The 25056-nt window shown below is 46.7% G+C and overlaps 2 protein-coding genes across 3 annotated transcripts; one reads left to right on the plus strand and one right to left on the minus strand.

Moving 5' to 3' along the window:
- On the minus strand, positions 1-616 carry LOC6599728. Its single transcript, XM_002024797.2, has 3 exons — positions 404-616; positions 202-339; positions 1-129 (listed from the first exon to the last, which is right to left on the minus strand). Exons 1-3 carry the CDS (start codon positions 508-510, stop codon positions 9-11), a joined length of 366 nt encoding a protein of 121 aa, XP_002024833.2. The 5' UTR covers positions 511-616; the 3' UTR covers positions 1-8.
- Positions 617-3101: 2485 nt separating this feature from the next.
- Positions 3102-25010, plus strand: LOC6599727. Of its 2 annotated transcripts, none has more exons than XM_026991453.1 (5): positions 3102-3433; positions 10770-11590; positions 23724-23980; positions 24044-24462; positions 24523-25010. In XM_026991453.1, exons 2-5 carry the CDS (start codon positions 10797-10799, stop codon positions 24652-24654), a joined length of 1602 nt encoding a protein of 533 aa, XP_026847254.1. In that variant the 5' UTR covers positions 3102-3433; positions 10770-10796; the 3' UTR covers positions 24655-25010. The 2 variants fall into 2 exon arrangements, with proteins under 2 accessions (XP_026847254.1, XP_026847253.1); XM_026991452.1 differs by lacking the exon at positions 3102-3433 and adding an exon at positions 3440-3594.
- Positions 25011-25056: the final 46 nt, after the last annotated feature.

Genomic DNA, 25056 nt, shown 5'->3' on the forward strand with positions numbered 1-25056 from the left:
GCCTCCAATTACTCAATGAACGGAAGCACGCCCTCCGGATTCTTCATGTACTTGGCCAAGCTCAATATGATGTGCCGATATATCTGATGATCCCGATAGGCGGCATTCGGTCGGCGCTTCAGAGGGGGCCTAGCAATATATACGATAGGACTTTGATTGGAGGATATCTATGTATTGTATTGTAGGGTATATAAGGTATACCTCGCAAGGGCTCGCTGTAGCCCGCGGAGACGTCGCGTCGACTCCATCTGGCGCCGACGTTCGCAGTAAGCGAAGTATCCGCAAATGAGGACCATCAGGGCGGACACCACGTAGATGAGCCAACTCCAGCCGAGGATGCTGCCAAAAGCGGATGCCATTTAGCATCTGTGCATCTGTAACGCCAAAGCGTTACTTTACTCACCCCACAAATGTTTCATTCAATTGCGGCCACGTGGGCATGACCGCCTGTTCCTTCTGCTCCAGGTCAACCTTCAGGTGATCGCCACTCCTGAGCGAGAATGGAAACATGATCGGGTCGGGGTTGGGTCGAGTAGTCTGACTTTTGGCTATCTTTCTTAATACGGAATCAATTTTGCCTCACAACAAATGTGCCGGGTGTGTGTGTGTGTTTCGAATTCAGGTTTTGTATCTAGAATGCAGTGCTAAATTTTCAAAATTATGTTCCGAATGTTTCGAATGTTGACGGAAGGCCTACTGTGTGTTTTCGTGGAATTCTAGGCACGACAGCAGCACCAGCCTCAGCCTCAGTCTCAGTCTCAATCTCACATCTCAGGTGTTGCTGCTTATCCTTAACAACCTGGAAGTGGCATCGCTTTACCCCGAGATGCGCTTAATACGGCTCCAAGGTTACGCGATCTACGATCTATGATCTACGGTCTACGATCGATTGGCGCATCATTTGGCTATTTCTAGTTGCACTTTTCGCCTTTGTTTTGCGATTTTTGCGATTTGTCTACGTTTTGTTGCAATTTGCAATGGCAATTCGTGCGCTTCCGTCAACGTTGTCCGTCTGGGGAAAAGCGTGATCATATAAATTATGGGTACGGGACCCCGTCACTGCCCCCCACACCCCCAATTCCCCCACTGCCTGACAGTGTCAAAAGAACATTTCCACAAATTTGTTGGGAAAATTTGCCTGGCGCTTGACACATTCGCTTCGGATTTATGGCCATGTCTCTTGGTCGAATTCCTTACTTTGCCACCCGCCCCCTTTCCCCTTCCTCGGCCCCTTGCCCGAAGTGACATTGCATATTGCCCCAAATTGAGGCAGCGCGCGCGTGCGCACGATTGTTGACCAGCCCAACCCAATCCAATCCAATCGAATCCAAATCGAAGCCCAGGCCAAACCCCAGATGCAAGGCATGACAGGGCGCCCTGAAAATTACGATCTTTTAGGCCAGAACCAAACCAGAAATATGCTGACACACGGCCGCCAAGAACTGAGTCGTGTTCTCCAACGAAATCTTTGCTGTTTAAGGAAGTTCTCTAAAGCCTCTCTTAACTCTCATCTAATAGTATCTCATCCAAGATCTCACGCTGATCCGATCTGATATGTTGCCTCGAAAAATTAAATTTCGTTCATGCCAGCACCCACCTGAGGATCCATTAAAGAAGATACAGTTTGGGGGCCCATCAAACGGCTGTCAAATTACCTAAACACCCAATGAAACGATGCTAGGCTGCATCTGGAGATGATGATGGTGATGACGATGAGTAACCCACACGAAATGAAATGCTAATGAATTGTTATCAGTTAATTGGCGGCGTTGGAGGGGGGTGGAGGAGGGGCTCCGTTGCTGGAACTGTGTTGCTTTGTTATCAGCTTTTGTATGCTTTATTTGAATTCGATTTGGAGATGCGACACTGACGCGTGGGTGTTCCCGTCCCCACTCAAGTGGCAACTAATAGCCCAATAAATTGTGATATGCGTATAAAGAGGGAAACATAAGAAACATACACACGTAAAAGAGGGACTAAGCGAACTGTCAAAGCCTGGCGCATTATGCGATTTATGGCCAGAGGCAATGGGCAAGAAGCCAGGCAACCCAGCCAACCAGTTTCTGGGATGCGATGGGATGCTTCAGTGCGCGCAGGCGCAAATCCTTTTGACATGTCCAATGCGACCGGACCGGCACATTCCGTACCTTTCCAGTGGGTAGCTGTAGCTATTCCTAATACGAGTAGTCGTAGTACATAGCATTGACTGGCTCTGGCTATGGCTCTGGCGTTGGCTCTGGTTGTGGCTCTGCCTGTGGCTGTGGTAGTAGCGCTTTTATGACGACAGCGACAGATTCAGGCAGCCACGGCAGGCACCGAATATGGGCAGAAGGGCCACAAACAAGTTCTTTCTGTGAAAGATCAGCGGGCCATGCACTAAACTGGATGCCGCCGTAGCGACTGCTGCCCCGGCCGCAACGGGTAAATATTTAACTTCACAACTTGCCACCATCTAAAAACGAAGAAGAGGCAACAGAAAACGGCAGCAGCAGCAGCAGCAGACACCAGACAGCCGACAGCAGACCATAAAAAGCATAAACCGCAAACTCCGAAATTAGAGATGGGCAGAGGTCAAGAAAAACCAGCATTTTTCAACGAAATACAAACATTTCCGAATGAATTCACGAAAGACTGGAGCAGCGATATCTGTGAATGGGATGTGAATGAATGTGCCCAAGTGGAAGCCCAAACACGAAAACTATAATCAGTAGAAGCCCATCTTTTACTACAAAATGTGATCCTTTGGTTTTCGTACTTTCCATTGCCTGCACGGACACATCTCTACACCCAAAAGTGGAGTCGTTGCAGCTCCCTGAGTGGGTGGGTGGGGGCGCGAGCGACGTATAAACAAAACAGCTGTAACGCACTCAAACATCATCGGTCGTCCCCCGACCAGTTCCACACATCAGTCGTGTCCCCGTCCAAATTTGTAAGCGAGCCGATCCGATCCGAGGCGATCCGAGCCGAGCCGAGCCGAGCCGAGCCACTCTGAGATCTTGGTGCCCGATGGATAGCCGGGGCCGGGCCGGGCGGCTATCGTTAACTGGACTTTCGGTTTCTGCTGTTTCGAATCGTTCAGTTCGTCTCGGAACTTCTAAGCGATCGGTTTTGTGTTCGTGCTTCGCTCCGCCGCGCCCAAAGAAGATTTCGAATATATCAAATATCGCACGAAATTTTGTTGTTCGCATACGGTATACGGAAGCAGCTAACACAGATTCAGAATCAGATTCAGAATCTGCAGACGGGGAGGAGCTGTAATCCTCAATAAATGTTTATAAATATCACTTAAGAGCGATCCCCCCATTCAGTTCGCAATTTTTCAATATATTTTTGTTTTGTTTTAAACAAAAAGCCGTGTGCCGCGTATCTGGTTAATGTCAGCGCGAAAACTCAAATCGATTTATGGTTTGTGATTGCAAATTTGACATAATTGGTTGGTTATTTTTTTTGTTTTTGATTTATTATCTGTATCCGTATCTGTGTGCGAGGCATCCTTAAGTGCCGCATCGCATAAAATCTGACCACGATTATCGCACAATAGCAGAGGGGAAATCTTTCTCCGCGGCAGTCAGTGGGATTTTGTGTTCGTTTTGTGTAAGTCGAATGCAAATATTTTTAATTAATTGCAATTATTTATGTATGAATTGAATGTGTGTCAGGCAGCGCGCGACATTTCCTAGTACATTAATCTTGCTCAAAATCGCATTTCTTGTTGCTGTTGCTGTTGTTGCTGTTGCTGGAGGGGGGTGGGGGGCTGTTGCAGAGCGAGCTCTGGGCATTGGAGTTACAAGAGTGCTTATGGCTTTAATTTGCATTAAGTGTCGCTGCCGTCTACGCTGGCCGGCTCTGACTCCATTAAACATTAAACATCTATCGGTTAATGGGTCTTGACTCTAATTATTCAATTTTCCTGCAAATGTCAAAGGTCTGTGTGCATACGTGTCCACGTAATCTGATCTTAAAGCCCCTATCAATGTTCTCACAACTCATTTGAATGCCATATCATAATTACAATTTTAAATATTTTTCAATTCAATAAAACTAAGTGGTGTCGGTTCTCCGGAATTTCCTGATGCATTGAATGCAATCAAACCAAGTTTCAACTTTCTTTTTATCGCGATACCTACATGATTAATAATCTCCTTAGTCAAGTTGTAATTGCATTTCGATGTTGATAAAAATGTAACAAAAAATACCCCACAAAATTTAAGGATTGTTTATCAGCAAACTAAAAAATGGAATAATAAGAAATAACTTTGATTTAAACATTAAAAATGGATTAAACAGACGCATATTTAACCTTAATTTTAAACATAAAAATACAATTTTTTTAAATTTTTGGAAAATATATTTAATCTCAAAAATAATGATATATAATATACAATATAAATAAGTATACATAACATATTTTCAGATTAATGACAAAATTTTCCCCTCTGTGCGAATCTCGGGGTTTTTGTTTTCTCTGGGCTTATCTATTTTAATATTAATTAATTTCCCAAAAGTCTCACCAATATTATCTTCGAATCATATCAAAACTTTGCATAAATATGCGTTTTATTATGTGACAAAAGCAAACAATTGAAACACACAATGAATGTGCATATTTCAATCAAAAAATGTCTTTGTTGTCATTAGCTTATGAAACAACTGCGACATTTTCGTAGTCGCTTAAATATTTCTGTGTACATTTTGACACATCCCATGTGGCAAGTGCACAGTGCCCAAGTGTACAATCGAAATTTACAGTCTAGGGCACGATTCCGCCCTATGCGATCGTGCCTTTGCGCATATCATAATCTTCCTGCAAATATTATGGCGATTCTCAAATGGAAACAGAAGGGTGACTCCGGGGGTGCGCACGGGGAGTGCTCGAGGCAAATGATTTAGACATTGCTTTCCGGTATTTCATTTTTTCTTGGCTTTTCTAATTAGCCAAAGTCATTTGCATAAATTACGCAGCTAACGGTTACTGGGCTTATGCCTTTTGTCTGGCGGGTGGTCAGGCTCTCTATGAGCTATGGGCCATGAGGCATGCGTGGGCGTGGCCCCGCCACCGGACGCCCCCTTGCAGCTGCAAAGCAATTAGCAAAAGACTGGACTAGTCAACAAATTGTGGCCGTCCCGTTGTTGAAGTCTTTTTCTCCCGTACTCGTGCCCGTTCCCGTGCCCGTGCCCGTGCCCGTTCCCGTACTCGTATTCCTTTTTTGGGCCGTTGCATTTGTTATTGAAATGAGTTTTCGCATTTGAAGTCGCAGTCGCAGTTGAACTTGTCGGGGCAGTGGCGGTGGCGGGGGCAGGGTGTCCAAATGTCAAACTGTCGATGTTCAACATGTTGCGTATAGTTTTCGCTTTTCGCTCGCTCTCTGTCTGTCTGTCGTTTTCGCTTTTCATTTCTGACTCTGCGAAAGAGGAAAGAGGAAACAACAAAGGCCAAAAGCCATGCCGAAAGACTTGGAACACATTCCTTTAATTGGACTGAAAGTACAGTGTAAACAAAAGGCATTCGAACGATTCGAACCTCCTGGCCGGCCGCAACCGCCCCCACCCCTACCCCTACCCCATCTCCTCTACCGATCGGGAAGGGGAAGTCAGTTTGTTGATCTTGTTAAAAAAAAATAATAAAAAACAACATTAAAAAACAGACACAACACAGGATGACTAAATAAAGCTGTAGATACCCTTGCAGATTCAGATGAGGATGATTTATATATGAAAAATACTTTATTTAAATATGACAAATATTTAATTTAAATATAAAAAAAACATTACGTTTAATGATGAAAAATAATCAATTTAAATGCAACAAATATTTAATTTAAACAGGTAATATATTTGATTGAAATAGGAAAATATTCGTTTAAAAATTAAAAATATTTAATTGAATATTTAACTGAAATTTTAATAATTTAAAAAATGTGAAAAATATAAAATTTAAAATGAAATATTTTCATTCAATCTTTAAATCGAAGTGGAAAAAATACCCAAGAAATCCAAGAAAAAAAATCGTTTCGAAGTATCTGCTATGCTTCGCAAACAACTGATCAAAGTCCCTATACCCTATTTACGGGTACAAAGAAAAAGGCCAGAGAAAGAAAGAAGAAGAAGAAACGTCAAAAGAGTAAACGAGATACAAACGCTGGGCAAATGTGTCATGATTTTGCATATTAAAGACAGCGACACACGACGATCAACAAGACACAGGGGACCAGAGACGACCAGAGCCATGTGAAATATACTATCAAATCTGTAGCCGGCGACGCGGACTCTCTGACACACTATTAACAATCTGTTGGCCATGATTTTGTAACCTTCTTCTCTCCCAGTGCCGTGCCTGTGCCCGTGCCCCAGCTCTCTGCCCCGTCAGAGCTGTCCGATCTGTCGTGGGAAAACGGAGACGAAACCGTCAACAAGAACAACAAACAATGCTGAGGAATGAATGAAATGTGTAACCCCCTCGGCGCCCGCCCTGTGGCATATGGCAAATATTTGGCAATCTGACAGATAAGATACATTCGATAATCCCCCAACGCGATCGGTTATTGAACCCCAGAAGCTGGCGGGCGTGAAAACTGTAGCAACTCTGGTGGGTGGCCACACCGCCCCACCGTCTCACACCCAGCGGGTGAGATCGGACATCTAATGCGGTCGCGCGAACTGAAATCTTCCTTAGAGATCTGAGACATTTAACAGCCCATCGTGGCTGTCGGGTTACCCCCGATGTTAATGAAAGCAGCGTTGAAAAATTGTCGGTTGCTCCCAAGAAATTACAATACAAAACGTTTCAATTATTCTTCGGGCTGCCATTAAAATGGTGCTGTTGCTGTTGCTGGCGGGAGAGTTACCAAACAGTTCCCTGGCTGACTGGCTGGCTGGCTGGCTGGCTGCCCCGAGGCGGCGTTAAGCTCTTAGTTTATCTCTTTATAAGAACTTGAGGAGCGGCTGCTGTTGCTCTGTTCTGTTTTGTTCGGAGATTACACACAACATACTCGCACTCGTAAATAAAAACGCATGCCAAAGTGGCAGCTGTTTGGAATTGCACAAAAGGGCCAGCCAGCTCCAGTCGGGCATTTAATTAACATTTAAATGGCAGCCCGCGCAGAGAAGAATCTGGATTCTGGAGCTGCTTAAATTAATTGCCCCAAAAATATACTTATACTTTCCCCAACAAAACCAACAAAAATCCACCAAATGATGAACAATTTACACACCATTCAACCAGAAACGTAAATGTAAACAGGTTGGGGTGCAAGGTGCGGTTGAAAGATCATTCAAATAAGATCAGTATTCCAACGTTTCCATAATGCTAGCGATAATTAACTAATTAGGTAATTGCAGTAGCAGTCTTTTAGTGTTTCAGTGTTTTAGTGCCTTAGTCATGGACCCCAGCCCATGATTAATGGTGAATGCAAAAAATTGTATTAATAAAACTGAAATTAGGGTGGCTGCTCTTCCCCTCTGCGCCACAGTCTGTCTGTCTGTGTGTCTGTCTGTCTGTGGCACAGCCATTTCCTATGACAACCAAAACATGTCCAACGAGACATGGGCCATGTTTCTTGGAGGAGGGCATTAATAGAATCTGCAGACAGGGGCCATTCGATAAAGAGAACGGGCCACTATCTGTACACTGAGAGAAACACAAATCCATTACTTAAATGAAAAATTTGCTATTTAAAGACAAAAGAAAGTTTTTAAATATATCCCAAATTCAATCAAATATAAAATAAATTTTTTATATTTAAACAAATATTTTAAAATTAAACTCAAAATATAAATGATACAAAATTAAGTTTAAATTTTAGACAAATTTACTTTTCCATGAGGTACGAGTATTTTGCTTGCTTTGAAAAAAAAAAAATAAAAAAATATTCCCATTAAAATGTATAATTATTTTTTAAGTATCAAAATCAACAAAGTGTATGCGGATAAGTTTAAAATAATTATTGTAACCAGAAGTGCATTTTCTAGCACTAGGATAGAAGGCCAAATATGTAAATAAATACATAGTTATGTATAAATAGAATATTTGAAGTACACTTTGGCCTTCCCTTAGGGAAAGATTTATGCACTGGAAAGATCAATATTCCAAATGGAATACATCGATCGGAGATGCCTGTACTTCTTCCGCCTCTGCCTCATACTATTTCTTTGATATATGTACGTCTGTTTCACGCATCTCTCGTGATTCATTGGCCATAGCTCATGTCTGGGTCAGCTCACTCACTGACAAGCAGCACACACACACACAGAGATACAGATAAAGATCCCAGAGATACTTGGTCTCCCCAAACTATGGGACACCCACAGCAACCATCGTGTGGTGTGTCTTGTGAGGCTGACAAAAATAAAGTTGGCACTTTCCCCGCAGCGGCGGAGGATGATGATGGTGATGATGATGATGTGATGTGGCTGCTTCTTAGAGAGCGTCAGTATATACTCTGTCCACGCCCTGCAGTATTTGTTCTGTGATTTATGTGCTGGGAAAACAAATCAATAACATTTAACACACACTAATTTCTAGATACCTCGAACCCCCACACACATTCAGACACAGATACAGATACAGATACAGATACAATCCCACTCCCTGGAAATCAATGGATGGCCAGCCTTTGCATAATTTCCAGCTAAACTGCGACCGAAACTGCAACCGCGACCCGAAAGTTGATTTATATGTGATATTCTTAAGGCAATGAATGGCCCCAGCTATTAATTAGAGATATATCAAAATATTGCCGCTGATCGGCCAGTAGTGGGTTGGTCCTCCATCGCCAGACCTGATCTCCACCTTCGGGGGGTCCGCTCCGATTGATTTATCTCTGGGCTGACCGTTTTTGGCAAGTCGGCAAGGTCAAGGCAAGTTGTCAACTCCGTAGACGCTCTATGGCTGAGACTCGGAGGCTTTGGGGCTGAACTGCTGGATTTTGCAGCTTAGATTTCGGTGGAATAAAGTTTTATTTTTGTGTCTTTTTTCTGTGTGCCGTTTGTTTGTCTGCAGTCTTGATTAAGCTTGATGCGCGGCGCCCGTAAACCTTTTTATCATCTTTTTTTCGGTTTTTGCATTTCTCGGAATCTTTTTTGAGAGTTATGACAGCTGATGGGGGGCCTTCCCGGGGGCTGTGGATGGGTCTGGCTGGACATTTGAGTGGCAGTCGGGGAGCCCGGGAAGACCGGGGAGGAGGTCCCAGGTCCCAGGCCCCAGGGTTTCACTTACTAAGCCCTGCTTAAGGCCGCACCTGATGGAACTCCATTTTCGGCTGGGAAAAGGGCCAGATCAAACTTACAATATTTTCTCGTACATTTCTCAATCTCCTTCGGTCTTTCGGTCTTTCGATCTGTTTTTTAATTAGCGCAGCAAGTGTTAATTATGTCTCAACGGCTGTCATTGGAGGCCATCAAAAGTCTTATGTAGAATGCTCCCAATTGCATCCACAAATTGGGAAAGGCATGGGGAAAGCAGAGCCCATCCCCATCCCCGAACATGTGTTAGATCCACTTTAATGATCCAGGGCGGGGGGTGGCTGTGTGGCACCCCGTTATCGTAAATTCAAGTTAAGGCAATGAATATTAATAAGCAGCTCTCTCGCTGAGCAGCAATTGCAATAATAATTGTTGTTGTTTTTTTTTTTTTGGTGTTTTTGATGCTGACAAATGATGGCATGCCACAGTTCCCTGCCCCACGATTCCGCAGTGCGTAAGATATTGAGAAATGTGAAAAAAGTGCCAGAAAACAAAGCGATGCTGACTTCCGGCTTCGGTTTTTTGTTCTCTTTTTTGGCAGCAACAGCTCCTGCGGGTTAACTGTTGAACTTGTGATTTATCAGCCAGAACAGAACTGAACAGAACCACATTAACCAGAACAAACAAGAATAATAATCAGAGTTTCAGCGTCAGCCTCAGAGTCGGCTCCATTTGGAGCTGTACAAATTGCCTTTGTCTCTGTCACGAAAGTTCGAACTTCAGGAGTGGATCTGTTCGAAGTGTTGACCACTCGACCATGAACAGCATTGGCCCCATCAGGAGCGGGGGCAGAGGCAGGGGCAGGAGCAGGAGCAGGGGCAGGAGCGGGGGCAGGGGCAGGGGGATCGTATCCACACGGCGCCTCCTCAATGCTAGAATACCCTATAAAGATCACAATTCCCATACTCATATTTAAATGAAATATTCGGTTTCTGAACGAAAAGTATAGAACATAAATTCTTAGAACATATATTCTTTTTAGTACTGCCCATATTTAAACCAAATATAAAACACTTTAAACAAAATAAAATATATTACATTTAATCTAAATATGAAAATATGAATTGAAATATCGGTTCAAGTTTACGATTCTCAGGGCATTTTTCTCTGGCTGTCGATGCTCGAAAAGTGTATCAAATTGTCGGGGTGACAGGTGTAGTGGGGAATGGTGCGTAGGATAGGATGTTTCTTGTTAATACATTTATGCTACCTTTCAATTACGAGTGCACGCGATGATGGACAGACTGGCAGACTGGCAGACGGACGGACAGGAGGTCGGCGTTGGTCAGACAAAGGAATCCATAATGAGATCCAAGTGGATCCGTCTTCTTGCTTACATTAAATACGAAAAGCGTGCAAAATGACTAGGAATCCGCAAGAGAATGAAAGTGAATGGTATCTCAGGGAGTGAGGATTGGTTGCGCTACCGTGTGGAAGGGGGGGGGGAGGGGCGGTATCGGGGTATCTGGGAGAACACGTTGAGCTACTTAATAAAGACATACCCGTTTGCTTGTCTTCCCTCTTTGCAGTTGCATTAACCCGAATCAGCGCCAAAGATGACGCACTCCAGTCCGACTTTAAGCTCCGCTCTGCTGCTCTGCTGCACAGTTATGCTGCTGGCCACGGCGGCATCAGGTATCCAGAACAGGACCAACAGCAACGGCAACGGCAACGGCAGCCCCTCAAACCCCAGGCTGCAGGCCCATCGAGGGCACGGCCATCGACAGCGACACCATCAGGGGAGTCAGGGGAGTCCCCTGGCAGCGACACACCAGCGACAGACGCGCCGAATGCAGTTGGCCAACCAGGCCAAGGCGGAGGTGGAACTGCTGCCGGGCGTGACCATGCAGGAGGTCACCCGACTGCGTCGCATCCATCCTCACAATCCCTACAACAAGGTTCTGACGCGTCGCCTGCATCAGCAGGGCGCTGGAGCGGGCGTCCGTCCCACCGAGTGGGACTACAACACCTACAACATCTACACGAACACCTTCGGCCCGCCGCCGCCACCGGTTCCGCCCTCCTCGCCGCACTCTGGCAAGGGGGAGGACAACACCCAGGATGTGGAGTTCATTGGGGTGCGGGAGCGGGGACGTGGCTACAACTATGTGCCGTCCGTGTCTGTGAGCAGTACCACTGCTCCACCGCCGAGCCTCAACCGCCGCTCTGCCACCCCGGGACTGAGCAGCATCGGCACCATACCGCCTCTGGTTCCGGCCAGGCGTGGCTACGTCTACACGACCACGGCTCCCGCGACCACCACATCCACATCCGGTGTGACCACGGAGGATCCCTACGAGACGAACACAATTGGACGCAACTATCCCACGGATCCCAAGGAGATGGAACGGTAAGCCAAAGAACTTGCCTCCTAATCTCCTCCCGAATCCTCCTAATTTAAGATCAATAGTTTGACCTTTCCTTCTGGAGGGCTCCATTGAAGGTTCCCTAGAAGAATAATGCCTTTGGGTCACACCCCTCGAATGGGAGATGGAGACGTATGTCGGAGCGATCTTTCAGCGGCATTGGGGCGGGGCGTGTCCGATTGCATTTATCAGAGTCAGAGCCAGAGCCAGAGCCAGAGCCAGAGCCGGAGCCCCCATCTCCCGGTTCAAGGTTGCTGCAGTCATAAATAAGTATTTCCAAAAGCCGGGGCCAGAGCATCAGCTTTACCTTTGGCCCAACATCAGTTTTGGGTCTGGCGCTGCCTCCGTGTGTCGCTGTGCCTCGGCGGCTTATCGCATCGAACATAAATTATTTAAATATTTTGACAAGCCGAGATTTCAATGTCGATTCAGCAGCTGCGCGCTGCGCTTCGGTGCTAATTTGCGGCCCAGACCAAATGCCATGCCAGCCAACAACTGGCTGGAAATTAGCCCCAAGGCCAAGTGGCCAGAGTCACAGCCAGAGCCAGTCGACGATCACTTCACATCCACTGCTGCTCTGCTGCTCTGCGGCTCCAATTGTCGTGTGTCAATTGTGCAGCAAATCAATGAGCGCGCACTTGAATCCCATACCCCATGCCCCATACCCCCCACACCCTATACCCCCATTCCATACCCGTATCCGTGGCCGTAACAATTGCAATTGCAGCTCCTTAAATGTACCAACTACTCGTACTCGTACTCGTACTCATACTCGTACTCGTACCCGTTGATATGTGGGCATCTATCTGTAGTGGTTGTGTTTTGTCGTGTCTTCGTCCGCGATCTGGCCAAGATTGTGTGGTGTGCCCTGGCATTGACTTGAACAGGCAGACTCTTCAAGTGTCGCCTTCCATTGTGGCTGTGTGGCTGTGCGGCTGTGTGGCTGTCAGTCGCTTTAAGGTAATGAACTTTAACGAGTTTTCAATTGCCAGTGCTGATGTTTTCTAATTGGAATTAATGTGGCTCTACTTAAGGGCAAAGGCATGCCATCCACAACCCATCCACAGTCCATCCAGCAATCCCACAATCCAGGCACAGCGGAAACGCTGCGTATGCGCAATCTCAACTAGCAACTGCAACAGCAGTGGCAATGGCAGCAGTGGCACTGGCAGGTTGCAATGGTTGTTGTGGCTCTGGCGTTGCAAATTATGACACATTTTGATTTATGCGGCAGCTGCCAAAATGCTGCCACAAGGCAAATGCACAGCCTAGCATCATCATTCATACCATGGGCCATGGGCTGGCCATTACAGTGGTGCACAAGTGGCAAGAAACCTGAGCCGAGCCGCAACGAGCCAACTCTCGGTGGAGGATTTAATGGATGATTTTTGGTTTTGGTGGAAATACTCGGTGTGTAATTCCCATTTTGCAGCCATTCCTACATATTCGTTTTCCCACTGTTTGTCTCTGCCACGGCATGTAGGCGCATGCCGCCTTGCCTCTTTTCTATTTATTTAAGCACTGCACGTGCAGCAGCAGTGCAGCAACTGTTGCAAGTGGCGCATTGCAACAGAGCAACAGCATATGGAAATGACTTCTCATGTGGATTGGCTTCAGCTTTGGCTTTGGCTTCGGCTTCGGCTTCTCGTTTCGTTTTGGTTATTCACACGCCGCCATCAGCACAGATCTGCAATGGTACGAGTACTCCTCCTCCTCCTCCTCCTCCTCCTCCTCTTTCCCCTCTGATAGATCAGACCTGGTTAATGGCCAGAGCAACGATTCAATTGCCAACTGCAGTCCGGTGTTAATCAGCGTTATAGCCGGCGATTGGGGGGATAAAAGTGGAGTTAAGTCATTTCCCCCTCTGTGGCGGCACAGTGGGGCCGACCCGGCGAGAGCTTGAGGCAGCCTCGCTTTTAATTGCCACTTTCCGAATGAGTCGGATCCATATCGATTTGGATCCCTCGAAATCTGCTGCGATCCACTGTGGCTACCGCCCCGGTCTTTGGGGCTTCTGTTTGATGACTCCAATTGATGTCTGCACTGTGCATGTGGCAGACAATTTGTTGTTGTTGCTACCGGCAGTTGCCTGCCACACTGACAATTGATTGATGTCTGCGTTTTTTCGGGTAGCACTCAATGATTGACTTTTGATTTGCGATTGCGGCGATTGCGACACCCAAACGCAACCGATCAGCGATTAACCGATCTAAAACCGGAGTTAATGAATTAATTATACATTCCATATCGGTGGTGTGGACGACAGGGTGTTGATTCAGGGAGTACCCGTGTGTGTGTGTGTGTGTGTGTGTGTGGGCGTGGTCGGCCCGCCAGCCCGCCAGCCAGCGCTTAAATGCCACTTGCACAGCCCAAGCTTGCAATCTTTCCAATAGTATCTCCCGAAGCACCACACAATAATAAAAATCGAAAACAAAGCAGGGCCTTGACTTCAATCCCTGGCTATGGAAAAACAACAGCACAAAAATAAAAAAATAAATAAAAGCCAATAGCTACAACAATTGGCAAAATGTACAATAAAATGAGACAAGAGCCAAGGAGAGTTATGTGCACTTTAGCCAACTCTGTGACCCTAACAAGAGGCAAAGAACCAGACGCAGGCGCAGACGCAGACGCAGACATAGACTCCAACTCCGACTCCGACTCCAACTCCGACTCCGGCTCGGACAGAGGCACAGGCGCATGCGCATGCGCAGCTGGATGGCGGAGTCAGGGTTGTAGTCCGCCTGCAAATTGCTTGTCAACGATCGAACCCCGGCTTAGGCTCTGCGATAATTATGGGATAGGGAGAGGGTATGGGCATGGGCATGGGATATGGGTACCGGCGGCTGGGGCACGCCACTCGAGTGACGAATGATTTGATATGCTGCGCTTGGAAAAACTGCACTTAGAATGCGGCTGCAGCCTGTGAAAATTCGTTAACATTTTGCACCGTGAAGCATTGTGCTCAATGGCTACGCCTACGCGTGCCTAACCGCACTCCCACTTGGAGCTGCAGATGGAGATGGAGCCGAGCTGTGGCCTGGTCTGGTCTCTGGCCCTGCTGGGGCTTATCCAAGTCATGCCATCAGCCAGGCGGCCGACAGCAAGGGTAAGCCTTGGCCCAGGCTTCTGCCTTCTCGTTTAATGAGTTTTTCTTGGGATTCGATGGGAACAAAACATACGTGCATGGAGGCATGTGGGAGTTCAACAGCAACAGCAACAACCACAGCGACAGCAAAACACAGCCTGTACACGTGCTCATCAAAAATCAGCAGAAAGAACACGACATGATATGACATCAATTGAACAAATTGCCAGTTTGACAAATGCAAAAAATATTGCCTCTTATATCTCAATATTCGTTTTAATTAAGATGGATTTCTCTCCGGGCGGAGCTGAATGCTGATTGAAAAACAAGGCAAACCTTTATTGAAAGAAAAGTTCCAAGAGGTTTACATGCATATTTCCACATTGGTGACCCCGTTTCCCCTCATTAGTCACGGTCATTGTCACTGCAAATGGTTCAATCTGTTCACCTTTTGGGGCGTGCATTCGATATGCACTCGAGTGTACGTACAACAATTTATGGAGCACCCATTGTACGATATGGGTCACAGATCTACATGGTAGGGAAATATTTGTTACCATTTCTCTGTGGCGTGTGACATGTGAAATATGTAGGTGTATCACATTACCAAATGGGTGTTTTGTTTTTGTTTTTATTCTTTAACAAGGGGGCTATCAATCAGTGTGTGCCACATCTACACTCAGAGGAAAAAAGCCCTGGTAATCGAATAGTTACACTTTGATTTTATTAAATTTAAATCAATAAATTATAAAAATTTGATTAAATATATTCCATATTAAAAAAAAAATAATTCATATTTAGATTTAATATATTTCCTACAAATAAAATATATTAAATTTATTTTAAAATTAAAAAGTAAATTATTTTGAATTTTGGTTTAAAAACCGAATCTTCAATCTCTTCAATTCTTTCTACTATGCCATTTTTCTCCGAGTGTAATTTTACACACTGAAAGTCGAGATCTAAGGCATATTTATACAATAATTATGATCCTACGATCACCATTGACACGCCCAATACGATCTACGTATTTCTATGCCTCCGTTGCGCTGACATAAACAATCATACATCTGAATGCACTAAATGAATATGTAAAGTAAAGTCCGATTCATGGTATAAATTTACTCGTATTGTTCGGTTCTCTGCCTCTGCCTGGGCGTCTGGTGTGTGCAATTAGTGAGTTTTTCACATAAACACAAGTAAGTCACTCAAAACATGAATTGGACGTCGGACGGCGGACAGGGGGACAGTTTGGACAGTCGTCCCCCGTCACAATGCCGCTGCAGAGGTGGACCGCTGCACCGTAATTTGCAAATCACGCAGCTTCGCATCTCAGGCTGAAAATTGGGTTAATGCAATGCTCTGGGAGGGCAGGGGTCCGAGACGGCGGCGGAGACGGAGACGGAGACAGACAGATTACATGCAAACCCGTTCGGGAAGACGGGCGATACGGTGGGGAGGCTGGGGACTGGGTGGCGCTGTCTCTGCAGTGCTTTTGTCTTGCAGCCCCACTACAAAAGACAACAAAACTCTGTGGAGTGCCACACACGAGGCATGAGCACGAGAGCACGAGAGCACGAACCCCCCAAAAGTCCGGGCCATAACATGACGCACAAAATTCCAGCCACACATACACATACTCGCATGAGGTACACTGCAAGAAAACCCATTACGTTGGGTTTATACACTGCAAGGACTCTGAATCATAAATTCAATTTTAATGCCCTGGAAGATCAATTGAAGCATTTATAGCCTATATGGCATATTTCTTCGGGGGTGATTCATGTGCCCGTACCGTCTCGGGGGCTCAATTAATCGTGAAGAGGTTCTGGTTCTCCCAGTAAAAGAGTTCATAGAATCCCTGTCCAGATTGATGACTCTGGGAGTTAGTCATGCCTTGGGATTGATTTATTTGCTCTGCAATCAAATTGCATTTCATTCAATTACAGAAGAGCAAGAAATCTTCCTCGAATATTTTGAGTACTAAAACAAATCCAATGCCCAAATAATTCCCCGCTGTGTAAAAGATAAGCAGCGCCAGGAGGAGAGGGAACGAGACACGTCGTTGCCATTTGGCTTACTTAATTATGTTGCAATTGGATACCATGTGGGGCCTCGAACAAGACCCGACTGGGATTGGGATTGGGTTCGGGAGTGGAGTGGAACGGTACCAGCGTTGCACTTGCCTCTGCCTGAGCCTGGGTCTGGGCTTCGGCTTCGGCTTCGGGCAGGGCGTGGGCCGACAGATTCATAGGAAAATATCTTCATTTATCTTCTACTTTTCGGCAGCAGCAGCATCAGCATCAGCGCCAGCACCAGTCTGTCCCCACCTAAATGTCGAGCGCTTTCAAAATTTCGTTACGGCCTTTTCACTCGTCGTTGCGCGATTTGGATCTCCATTTCAGCATTACCATTAGCATTAGTAACAATAGAAGGTAGCAGACGGCAGACGGCAGACAGCAGACAGCATCGTAATAACAACAACAGAGAATAGCCGACAAATACGGGGTATGGTATGTTAATTTGATGAAAATTTTTGTGTGTGCGTTCGCTTTTGGTTGGGCTTTTTTGTTGAGCTCTCAGTTCATCGGAAAAAGAAGCCACTGAGGAAAGGAGGTAAGAAATAAAATGGAAATCGTGCACGCCTCTTGTGCATTTCTCTGCCGCCTCCACCTCCTCCTTTGAAGGGCAGGGAGAAAGGGTTGGAGAGAGGAGCTGGAGCTGGAGCTGGAGCTGGAGCTGGAGATGGAGCTCACGTTGCCACTAATCGGATTTTCGGCCACGGCTCGACACGGCTGTTGTTTAAACAAGTTTGGGGCATTAATCATGATTTACACCAGCCTCACAGATACACAGATACATACACACACCACAGCACCGCACAGCACACTCTCAATCACATTCACACTCCACAAGAGTGGAGGCAGGCAATGCAGCTCCAGGGCTCCAGCTACAAGAAAGGGCCGCATTAGTGGAGGATCGGAGTCAGAGTCGGAGTTGGAGTTGGAGTTGGAGTCGCATTGACAGGCAAACTGTGGCGATTGGGGCGACTCAGAGATCGCTTATCGCGCGATTATGTTGTATGGAAAATGCATGAGAGGCAGAGGCAGAGGCAGAGGCAAGCCGGCCACTGAACTCCAAAACCGCACCATATCGCTTTTGGGCCAACTTCCCTGGCAACATATTGTATATAATCAGCTCGCATTACCACAAAATAGCGCTCCATCCCCAGTACCCATCCGCATCTGCATTTGCATCTGCATCTCCATATCCAATCCGTAGGTTCAGCTGCAACTCTTGCGACTCTTAGACCGTCTGACACTTGCGGCAATTTTCTTTTCACTTTTCTGCAACGCAACAAATTCTTTGTGCATCTTTTATTGCATAATCCCCAGCCGAGAGAGAGAGCAAGACAAATTTACAGGCAAATTAGAACTGGCTGCTGGCTGGCTGGCTGGTTGGTTGGCTGGTTGGCTGGCTGGCGGTTAGCCGTGACTGGCGGTTTCTGCCACACGAATCGGTAGAGTGCACAGCCTCCGGAATGCATATTCACTTTAGCAGGGAGTTGGCTGATGCTTTGAGAGGAGAAACATTTATATTCCCCGGCAATCCATAGCAGAATCCTAATTTAAATCTTGTTTATTGTTTGAAATTCGATTCAGTTCATAACTCAATCCCAGACAATCATCAAATCCCAGACTCCGTTCATACATTATTCAGAATAGTTTGCCCATATATCAGCGGAGATCCATCCAAGTCCAAACTGATTTAGTGCTGACAAGTTCTTCAAAGACATTTGAGCAGAGCAGAGGCTGTGGAGGAGAAGTCGCTTCCGCGATACACATTGATTCCTGCATTCTTTTCCAGGGGCATGCATCTCGGGGTATCTGTCCAGTCGCATATTAGATTTCCACCTCGGCAGACTTTCAGCTGAGTGCTGTAATAATTCTCCTCGCAGAAAATGAACAAAACTGAAAGCTGCACTTGCCGCTGCCGCTGCCGCTGCCGCTACCCCTGCCACTGCCACTGCCGCTGCCCCTTCCTTTGCTGGGGCCCTGGACATGACTGAAATATTATTAGAAAAACTGCCGAGGCAGTGCGTCGTCGTCTTGGTTGTTGCAGTCGTTTCCATCGTCTCCATCGGGGCCATCATCTCCATCCACGTTTGGGGCTGTGGTCACAGGGGCGTTGCAGTTTTACGCCAAGTGAAAATCCAAATAAAGCTGGACCACGGGACCAGGAAGCAAGTCTAAAAATGTGTTCAATGCTCTCCTCCTCGTCGTGGTTGTTCTTCTTCTGGCAGCCGTTGTCGTTGTCGTTGTCGTGGTTGTTCTTCTTGTCGTTGTTTGTTGTTGTCGTCGTCGTCGTCGTGTGGCGGGGTAGTGGGTGGGTGGATTGGACGCAAATACAGTCGGGCTAATGATGCATTTGGCCTGGGCCCTCGTCTGGAATTGCGCATTCGTTGGCCTGGCCAATTTAAATTCTAATTTCATGTAGCAAATCAGATTAGCTGCCCAGTTTGTGGACTGCACTGGACCACAAATGGCCCAAACAGTTAGCCAGCGGATCCCCGCACTTTCGGATCAGCCTAAGGCCTGGCCTGGCCTGGCCTGGCCTGGCCTGGGCCTCAGGCATTTTCACTCCGGCTTCTCAGCCTCCTCCTCCTCCTCCTCCTCCCCGTCATCATCTGTGGAAGACACGGACATAAAAATTCATTTTATGACTGTGGCAACAATATTTTTATGTTTTTTCTTATAAATTTATTTCACATTTTCATTTGGAAACACGATAACCACACAGGCGGCAGGCAGGCAGGCCGGACAGCCGGACAGTCGGACAGCCGGAGTAGGCATGGCTTGCACTTTTCCCGGCATATTTTAGCCATAAGCCAGAGCCCGAATCCGAGCCAAAGCCAGGCACTAAAGCCGTTTACAGCTGTTAAGTGTCGCCAAGTTTTTTGTGGCTCTGGTTTTTAACTGTTTGGCTTTTAACTGTTTTTTAAATGCATTCACGTTGCAGTTGTAAAGATTGACAAAATGCAAACTGGTTCCCAAATGACCCTCCCCTGAAAAGAGGCCCAATAAAAATGATTTAAGTCAAATGGAGACCCATTGAAAGACTCCCCATCTAAGGCTAATTGGTGGGTTTCATCTCCCATCTGTCATCTGTCCGGAGAATCGCACACAAAGGCAAGATATAATATAAAGATTTAAATAAATCACGAAAGCCCTCCTCGCCCAAGGCCGGCACAATGGGAGGTGCAAAAGTAAATAGCGACTATTTATGGGGCCGTCGTATTTAAATTATTAATTAAATTTAGTGAAGGGAAAACATTTTGACTGTGGGCCTGTTAATATTTATCAATTTACAGTGCCCGAGTCAAGGATACAAGTTGAGTAGAATCCATTTCCTTAAAAGAAAGGAGATAAAGGTGATTCGGTAAAGCTCTTCAAGGGCTTATTGAACTTCCCTTGCTTCCTGGATTACTTCGTATCTAGCTCGTGCATTGAATTCTGAGGCTCTATGAGGTGTGACTCATCCGTGTGTGTTTCATGGCCTATAATCGTGAGATTTGTAATGTGTATACGCTAGCCGCATCCATTTATTAGCCTCTGGTTCCATCCGACGCAGTCCATTAAGCCCACACACCCGCTTTTCTCCGCTCTGCTCCGGGGTCACCTTTTGGCCTGCAGCCATCGACTGGCTCATCAATTTCTGCGTGCCATCCAATGAAAATAAATCGTAAATCAATAAACCGCACTCAAACTTTGGCCCCTCATTCTCATCTCCTACCCCCCTTACCCCTTTCCCCTTCCCCCACTTGATCCCGAACATCTTTCGGATCGTGGCACAGACCGGAGCGAAGGCCTGACCAATATTTCGTTGGTTGCATTTCTTGTAAAATTCAACAGTTTTTAATTTTTGATTAATTGGCCCCAGACTGCACATTTCATTTTGTGGCTCTGGCTGTGGCTGTGGCTGTGGCTTCTCTTTTTGTACGTACGGTACTGGTCTCTGGCGGGGCTGAGAATTTTGATGGATGTTTTTATAATTTTATGGATCTGTCAAGGGCTTCCCTGTCTGCCCCCATTGAGATCTCATCTCATCTCATCTTTCTCTGCAAAGGAAAGCCCCGGGCTTGAGGGGAGGTCAGTCAGTCCGCAGGTGTTCCGTTCGTTCATCCGTTCGGGGGGCCGGGGCCCTTAACAATTAAAAATTCAAATTTAATTTTAGCCTAAACGTTTCTAAACAAAGCAATGAAGCCATTCACACTGTCTGGCGCTGTCTGGCCCAGTGGGGGGCTGGGGGATCTGGATGTGGATCTGGATGTGGATCTGCTTTCGACCCGCTCGTGGATGGAGATTTATGCAGGCAACGGAGTGGCATGGAAATGGGGATTGGGGTACGGATTGGGAACGGGAATGAGCATTTCATGTTGCACTTTGTTGGCACAGTTTCTTCGTAAGAAAAACTTCCGCATTTTGTTGCTGTTGCTGTTGCAGTTCCCGTTCCCGTTCTTTTCATTGTTTCTGGCTCTTGCCCCATCCGTTCGCTGGTGGCGCCCTTTAGTGAGAGAGCCGAGATCCGAGAATGCTGGCGCATAAATAACGTGAGAATTATGGTGCAGGGGGAAGCCAGTAACAGTAAAAGGAACAGGAACAGCCACAGCCACAAGCCAGCAAGTCAGCACATAAATATGCATGTGCAGCAATAAAGAAATTGTTAAATGTCCCGCTCGCAGGACCCATGCCAACTGTGTGCCACTTTCGAGGCCCGCGACGCGTTGCTCTTTTGTAAGGCACAAATTTGGCCAAAAAACACAGAGGGAAAAAATGTGAAAAAATCTGCAGCGGCTTGGGGTTGGAGCTGGGGCTGGGCCGGGGGCTGGGGACGCAACCATCGAAGCGGTTCGAGCGGTAGTCAAACAGGCGGCCAGTCGTCGTCAGGTCGTCACTCAGTGGCGGCCACGTCACGCGCTTGCAATTGTTTTGGCCCGCATTGCCAATTACGACACCATCAGCCGTGGCAGCCGTGGCAGCAGCAGCAGCACCAGCACCGACATACAGTCGGAGCCTGGCAATTTATGGATGCACCTCGCTTTTGGGCCAGTTTTGCCTTTTTTTGGCAACCAAAATCACAAAAACCGCTTATTATCAACGCTTTTTCGGTTTTACAGCTTGCGGGCCAAAGGTCTAAGGAGCATTGCCTGAACAGTGTGCTAACGGGGGGGTTTTCGAAGCACTGGAGAGCATACGTGAAATGTTATGAAAATGTTTATTTTTGATTTTTATACGAGATATTTAAGGAGTATAAGGGTATAATTTTTTATCAGCATAAATAGCCGATAATAATTTTGGAGCCCATCAGCATGGCTAGATTTTATTATGCGCTTGAGCTGAGAATATTTGAAAATGGCAAAAACGAGGGCGAACAATAAATAGAACTCACCTTTTGCTTCCTAATTATCCTTTCTGCAATCTTTTGTACCGCGCGCGAATTTCCGTTTTCTTTTTGCACCGAAGCCAGCTCCGCTCACACATACACGTACATAAGTCCGATGGAAACCGCAATTCCAATGAGAGCACAAATTAGGAGTGTATAAAGATTAGGTGAGGTGACCCTCCCACGATATTTGCATATTTTGATCGTGCGTATACAAAACGGGAGAGAGAGAGAGAGGGACATATTCCAAGACTTGGTATGCCTCACCTTATACTATTGCGAAACTTTCACGGAGAGCGCGCCTTCGCTCCTCCTGCTGCTTCTATTACATGAATGAGGAAGAAAGAGACAAAACTTTGCGCCTTTTTGCATAATTTTCACACACGCACACACACATAACAAGGCAAGCTCTCGTGACCAAACACACATTTTGCCCATGAAAATATATTTACATGTGTATATGCATATATGTATGTATGTATAACACTTGTTGCACTTCACTTGAGCATACATACATATACACTTCCGTAGATTTTACTCATCAATCAGCATTTCCTATTCCATTTTGGCGAGGGCTTCGCACTCGCTTTTGATTGTTTATTGTTTTATTCACTTATACACTTCACTGCACCGTAGCGCGACATTTTTTCCGCACGATTTTTCACTATTTTCGCGGAGCTGACTTGGAAACGCACGCTTGGACAGGATGAAAAAAATGACTGAGAGCGAGACAGATGCGCATGTCACTTAGTGCTCGTTCCAATTCCAAGGCTTCCATGCTCTCCTTCTAGCCCGTTTCCTAATTGCTCGCGCATTCCATGCTCTCAGGCTGCACCTCATTCTCATTTTGTTTACAGTTCAAAAGAAAATGGAGATCGAGCGTACAGCTGTTTGTGAGATTGTGACGGAGCAGGGGCGTGGGAAGGTTAAACTGCGTACGCGGCTTTGGTGCTTTTTTTGTGCTATTCTTCCTAATTGCTTGCTTACTGAAAAAAACAGCTTGCGGCGAGAGTTTTTGAGTGAATTGTGAGTTTTAGAAGGACTGACCTGTGTAATTCCCACCTTTTCACAGCTTAGACTGCTTTCCATCCTCGCCGACAAGCAGTCCAATATCTCTTCCGTGAATTGGAGCACTTTTGCTGCTGCTCCTCGAAATAGTTTTGTTCGTTTGGCCTCCACAAATGAAGCTGCGTGGCCAGTCAGTGGTCCGTGTCGTGTTTGTCATCGCAGATATTGACAGGCAGACACATTCGTATCGTGGCTAGCAAGTTGTCCGCTCCGCTGGCAGCTGGCGCTGGGGACACTTGTGACAATTGTCAAAGCGGAGGCGAGCCAGCCGACCAGCTGCTGCTGCTGCCTCTGCCTCTGCTGGGCGCTGTTTGCCAACCTGTTGGCCACTCTTTTATTATGACAGTAATTGGCTGGTGTCTGTGCCAGGCCCGGGTATTCGGCTGGAAAAGTCAGTTTCACTTTTGCAGATGATCCGTTGATTTGGGTCAGCCTCGGGCCACGCTCCCATCTCCCCAACACCCAACTCTAAGCTCCGCCGAATCCAATTCACACCTTGCTCTGCTTTAATTTTGCAGGCGACACATTTGCGTGCAGCAGCGGACAATCACGATGCCCGTCAAGACGACCGAGGTGTACACGCGCCCCACCTGGAAGCACGTCAGCACGCCCTGCCAGCCCCAATCTTATTCGGGGCAGATGTGCACGCGGGTGCAGGTGGTCCACGAGCCGGCCTACCGGGACGTGATCAAGCACAAGACGGCCCAGCAGATGACCTACGACTGCTGTACGGGCTGGAGCCGAGAGAACCCGCGGGCGGATGCGTGCATGAAACGTGAGATTCTTTTCACTACATTGTAGATCTTTCGCTATAACGATCTCCTTGCTGTCCCCTTAGCTGTTTGCTCCACGCGCTGCCAGAACGGCGGCAACTGCACGGCTCCCCAGACCTGTTCCTGTCCGTCCGGCTATACGGGCCGTCACTGCGAGGTGGATGTGAACGAGTGCCACGTGGAGAAGCCGTGCGACCAGCAGTGTGTGAACACCCCCGGCTCCTACTTCTGCCGCTGCAGGCAGGGCTTCGTGCTGCAGGCGGACCAGCAGAGCTGCAAGAAGGTGTCCACCCACGACGACGACGCCTTCGAGGCGCGAGATCTTGAGAACGATATCGATGACATGGATCCGGAGGTGGCAACGCGACTGCAGAAGATCGAACGCTCGCTGGCCAATGAGCGGGTGCACACCAATGAGCTGCAAAAGTCCCTACAGGCCACATACAGTGTGGTGGACACGCTCCAGACGAGGCTGAGCACCCTGGTACGTAATGGTCATATCCGGGGCGTACTCTTATTGATCCTCCTGATCATTTCTCCACAGGAAAAGCAAGCCCAGGACGTGAGTCGGCTCCAGACGAATCTGTACAAGACGGAGTCGCGGACCAACAAGCTGGAGGGGATGCTCAATCTTCTTCTCAAGTGCCGAAACGGCCCCAACGCCAACTGTCCCTAGGGGCCGACGAGAGGGCACAAAGAACTGCATTTTTTTTACGAAAATCTAATATAAATTAAATGTTTAGTTAATTTAATTGTCTATTCTGTTCACCATGCTCCTGCTTGTAAGCCATTCCCGAATGCGAGTGCCTCTGTAGTCTCTAGAATCAGCGCCAGAACACCTAGTACTTAAGCGATGAACGTGTCATAAGTGTATTACGATCTGAGGATTTATGTAGTTGTAACCGTCTCCACTGCTCCGCTCCCATGTGTGTGTGTGTGTCAGTGTTTAGTTTTTTTTTTTTGCATGTATCTGTATATAATTATAATGTATATGAGAAATTCATTGCACAAATAAATGCATTTTCAAATTCATGTCGCTTTATTAATAGACTTATGTCGAATATTAAATAGCATGGGG

Source organism: Drosophila persimilis, unplaced genomic scaffold, assembly GCF_003286085.1.
Source record: "Drosophila persimilis strain 14011-0111.01,24,50 unplaced genomic scaffold, DperRS2 tig00000676-arrow-arrow-pilon, whole genome shotgun sequence".
NCBI lineage: Eukaryota > Metazoa > Arthropoda > Insecta > Diptera > Drosophilidae > Drosophila > Drosophila persimilis.

What these genes read in the sequence shown, in the direction of transcription:
- LOC6599728 (XM_002024797.2), bottom strand. Translation starts at nt 510, where the DNA reads ATGTTTCCATTCTCGCTCAGGAGTGGCGATCACCTGAAGGTTGACCTG. An exon ending in TTGAATGAAACATTTGTGGG is followed by an intron (nt 340 to 403) that starts GTGAGTAAAGTA and finishes CGCTTTTGGCAG; the next exon opens with CATCCTCGGCTGGAGTTGGC. An exon ending in CTACAGCGAGCCCTTGCGAG is followed by an intron (nt 130 to 201) that starts GTATACCTTATA and finishes ATATATTGCTAG; the next exon opens with GCCCCCTCTGAAGCGCCGAC.
- LOC6599727 (XM_026991453.1), top strand. Translation starts at nt 10,797, where the DNA reads ATGACGCACTCCAGTCCGACTTTAAGCTCCGCTCTGCTGCTCTGCTGC. An exon ending in GGCGGATGCGTGCATGAAAC is followed by an intron (nt 23,981 to 24,043) that starts GTGAGATTCTTT and finishes CTGTCCCCTTAG; the next exon opens with CTGTTTGCTCCACGCGCTGC. An exon ending in AGACGAGGCTGAGCACCCTG is followed by an intron (nt 24,463 to 24,522) that starts GTACGTAATGGT and finishes ATTTCTCCACAG; the next exon opens with GAAAAGCAAGCCCAGGACGT.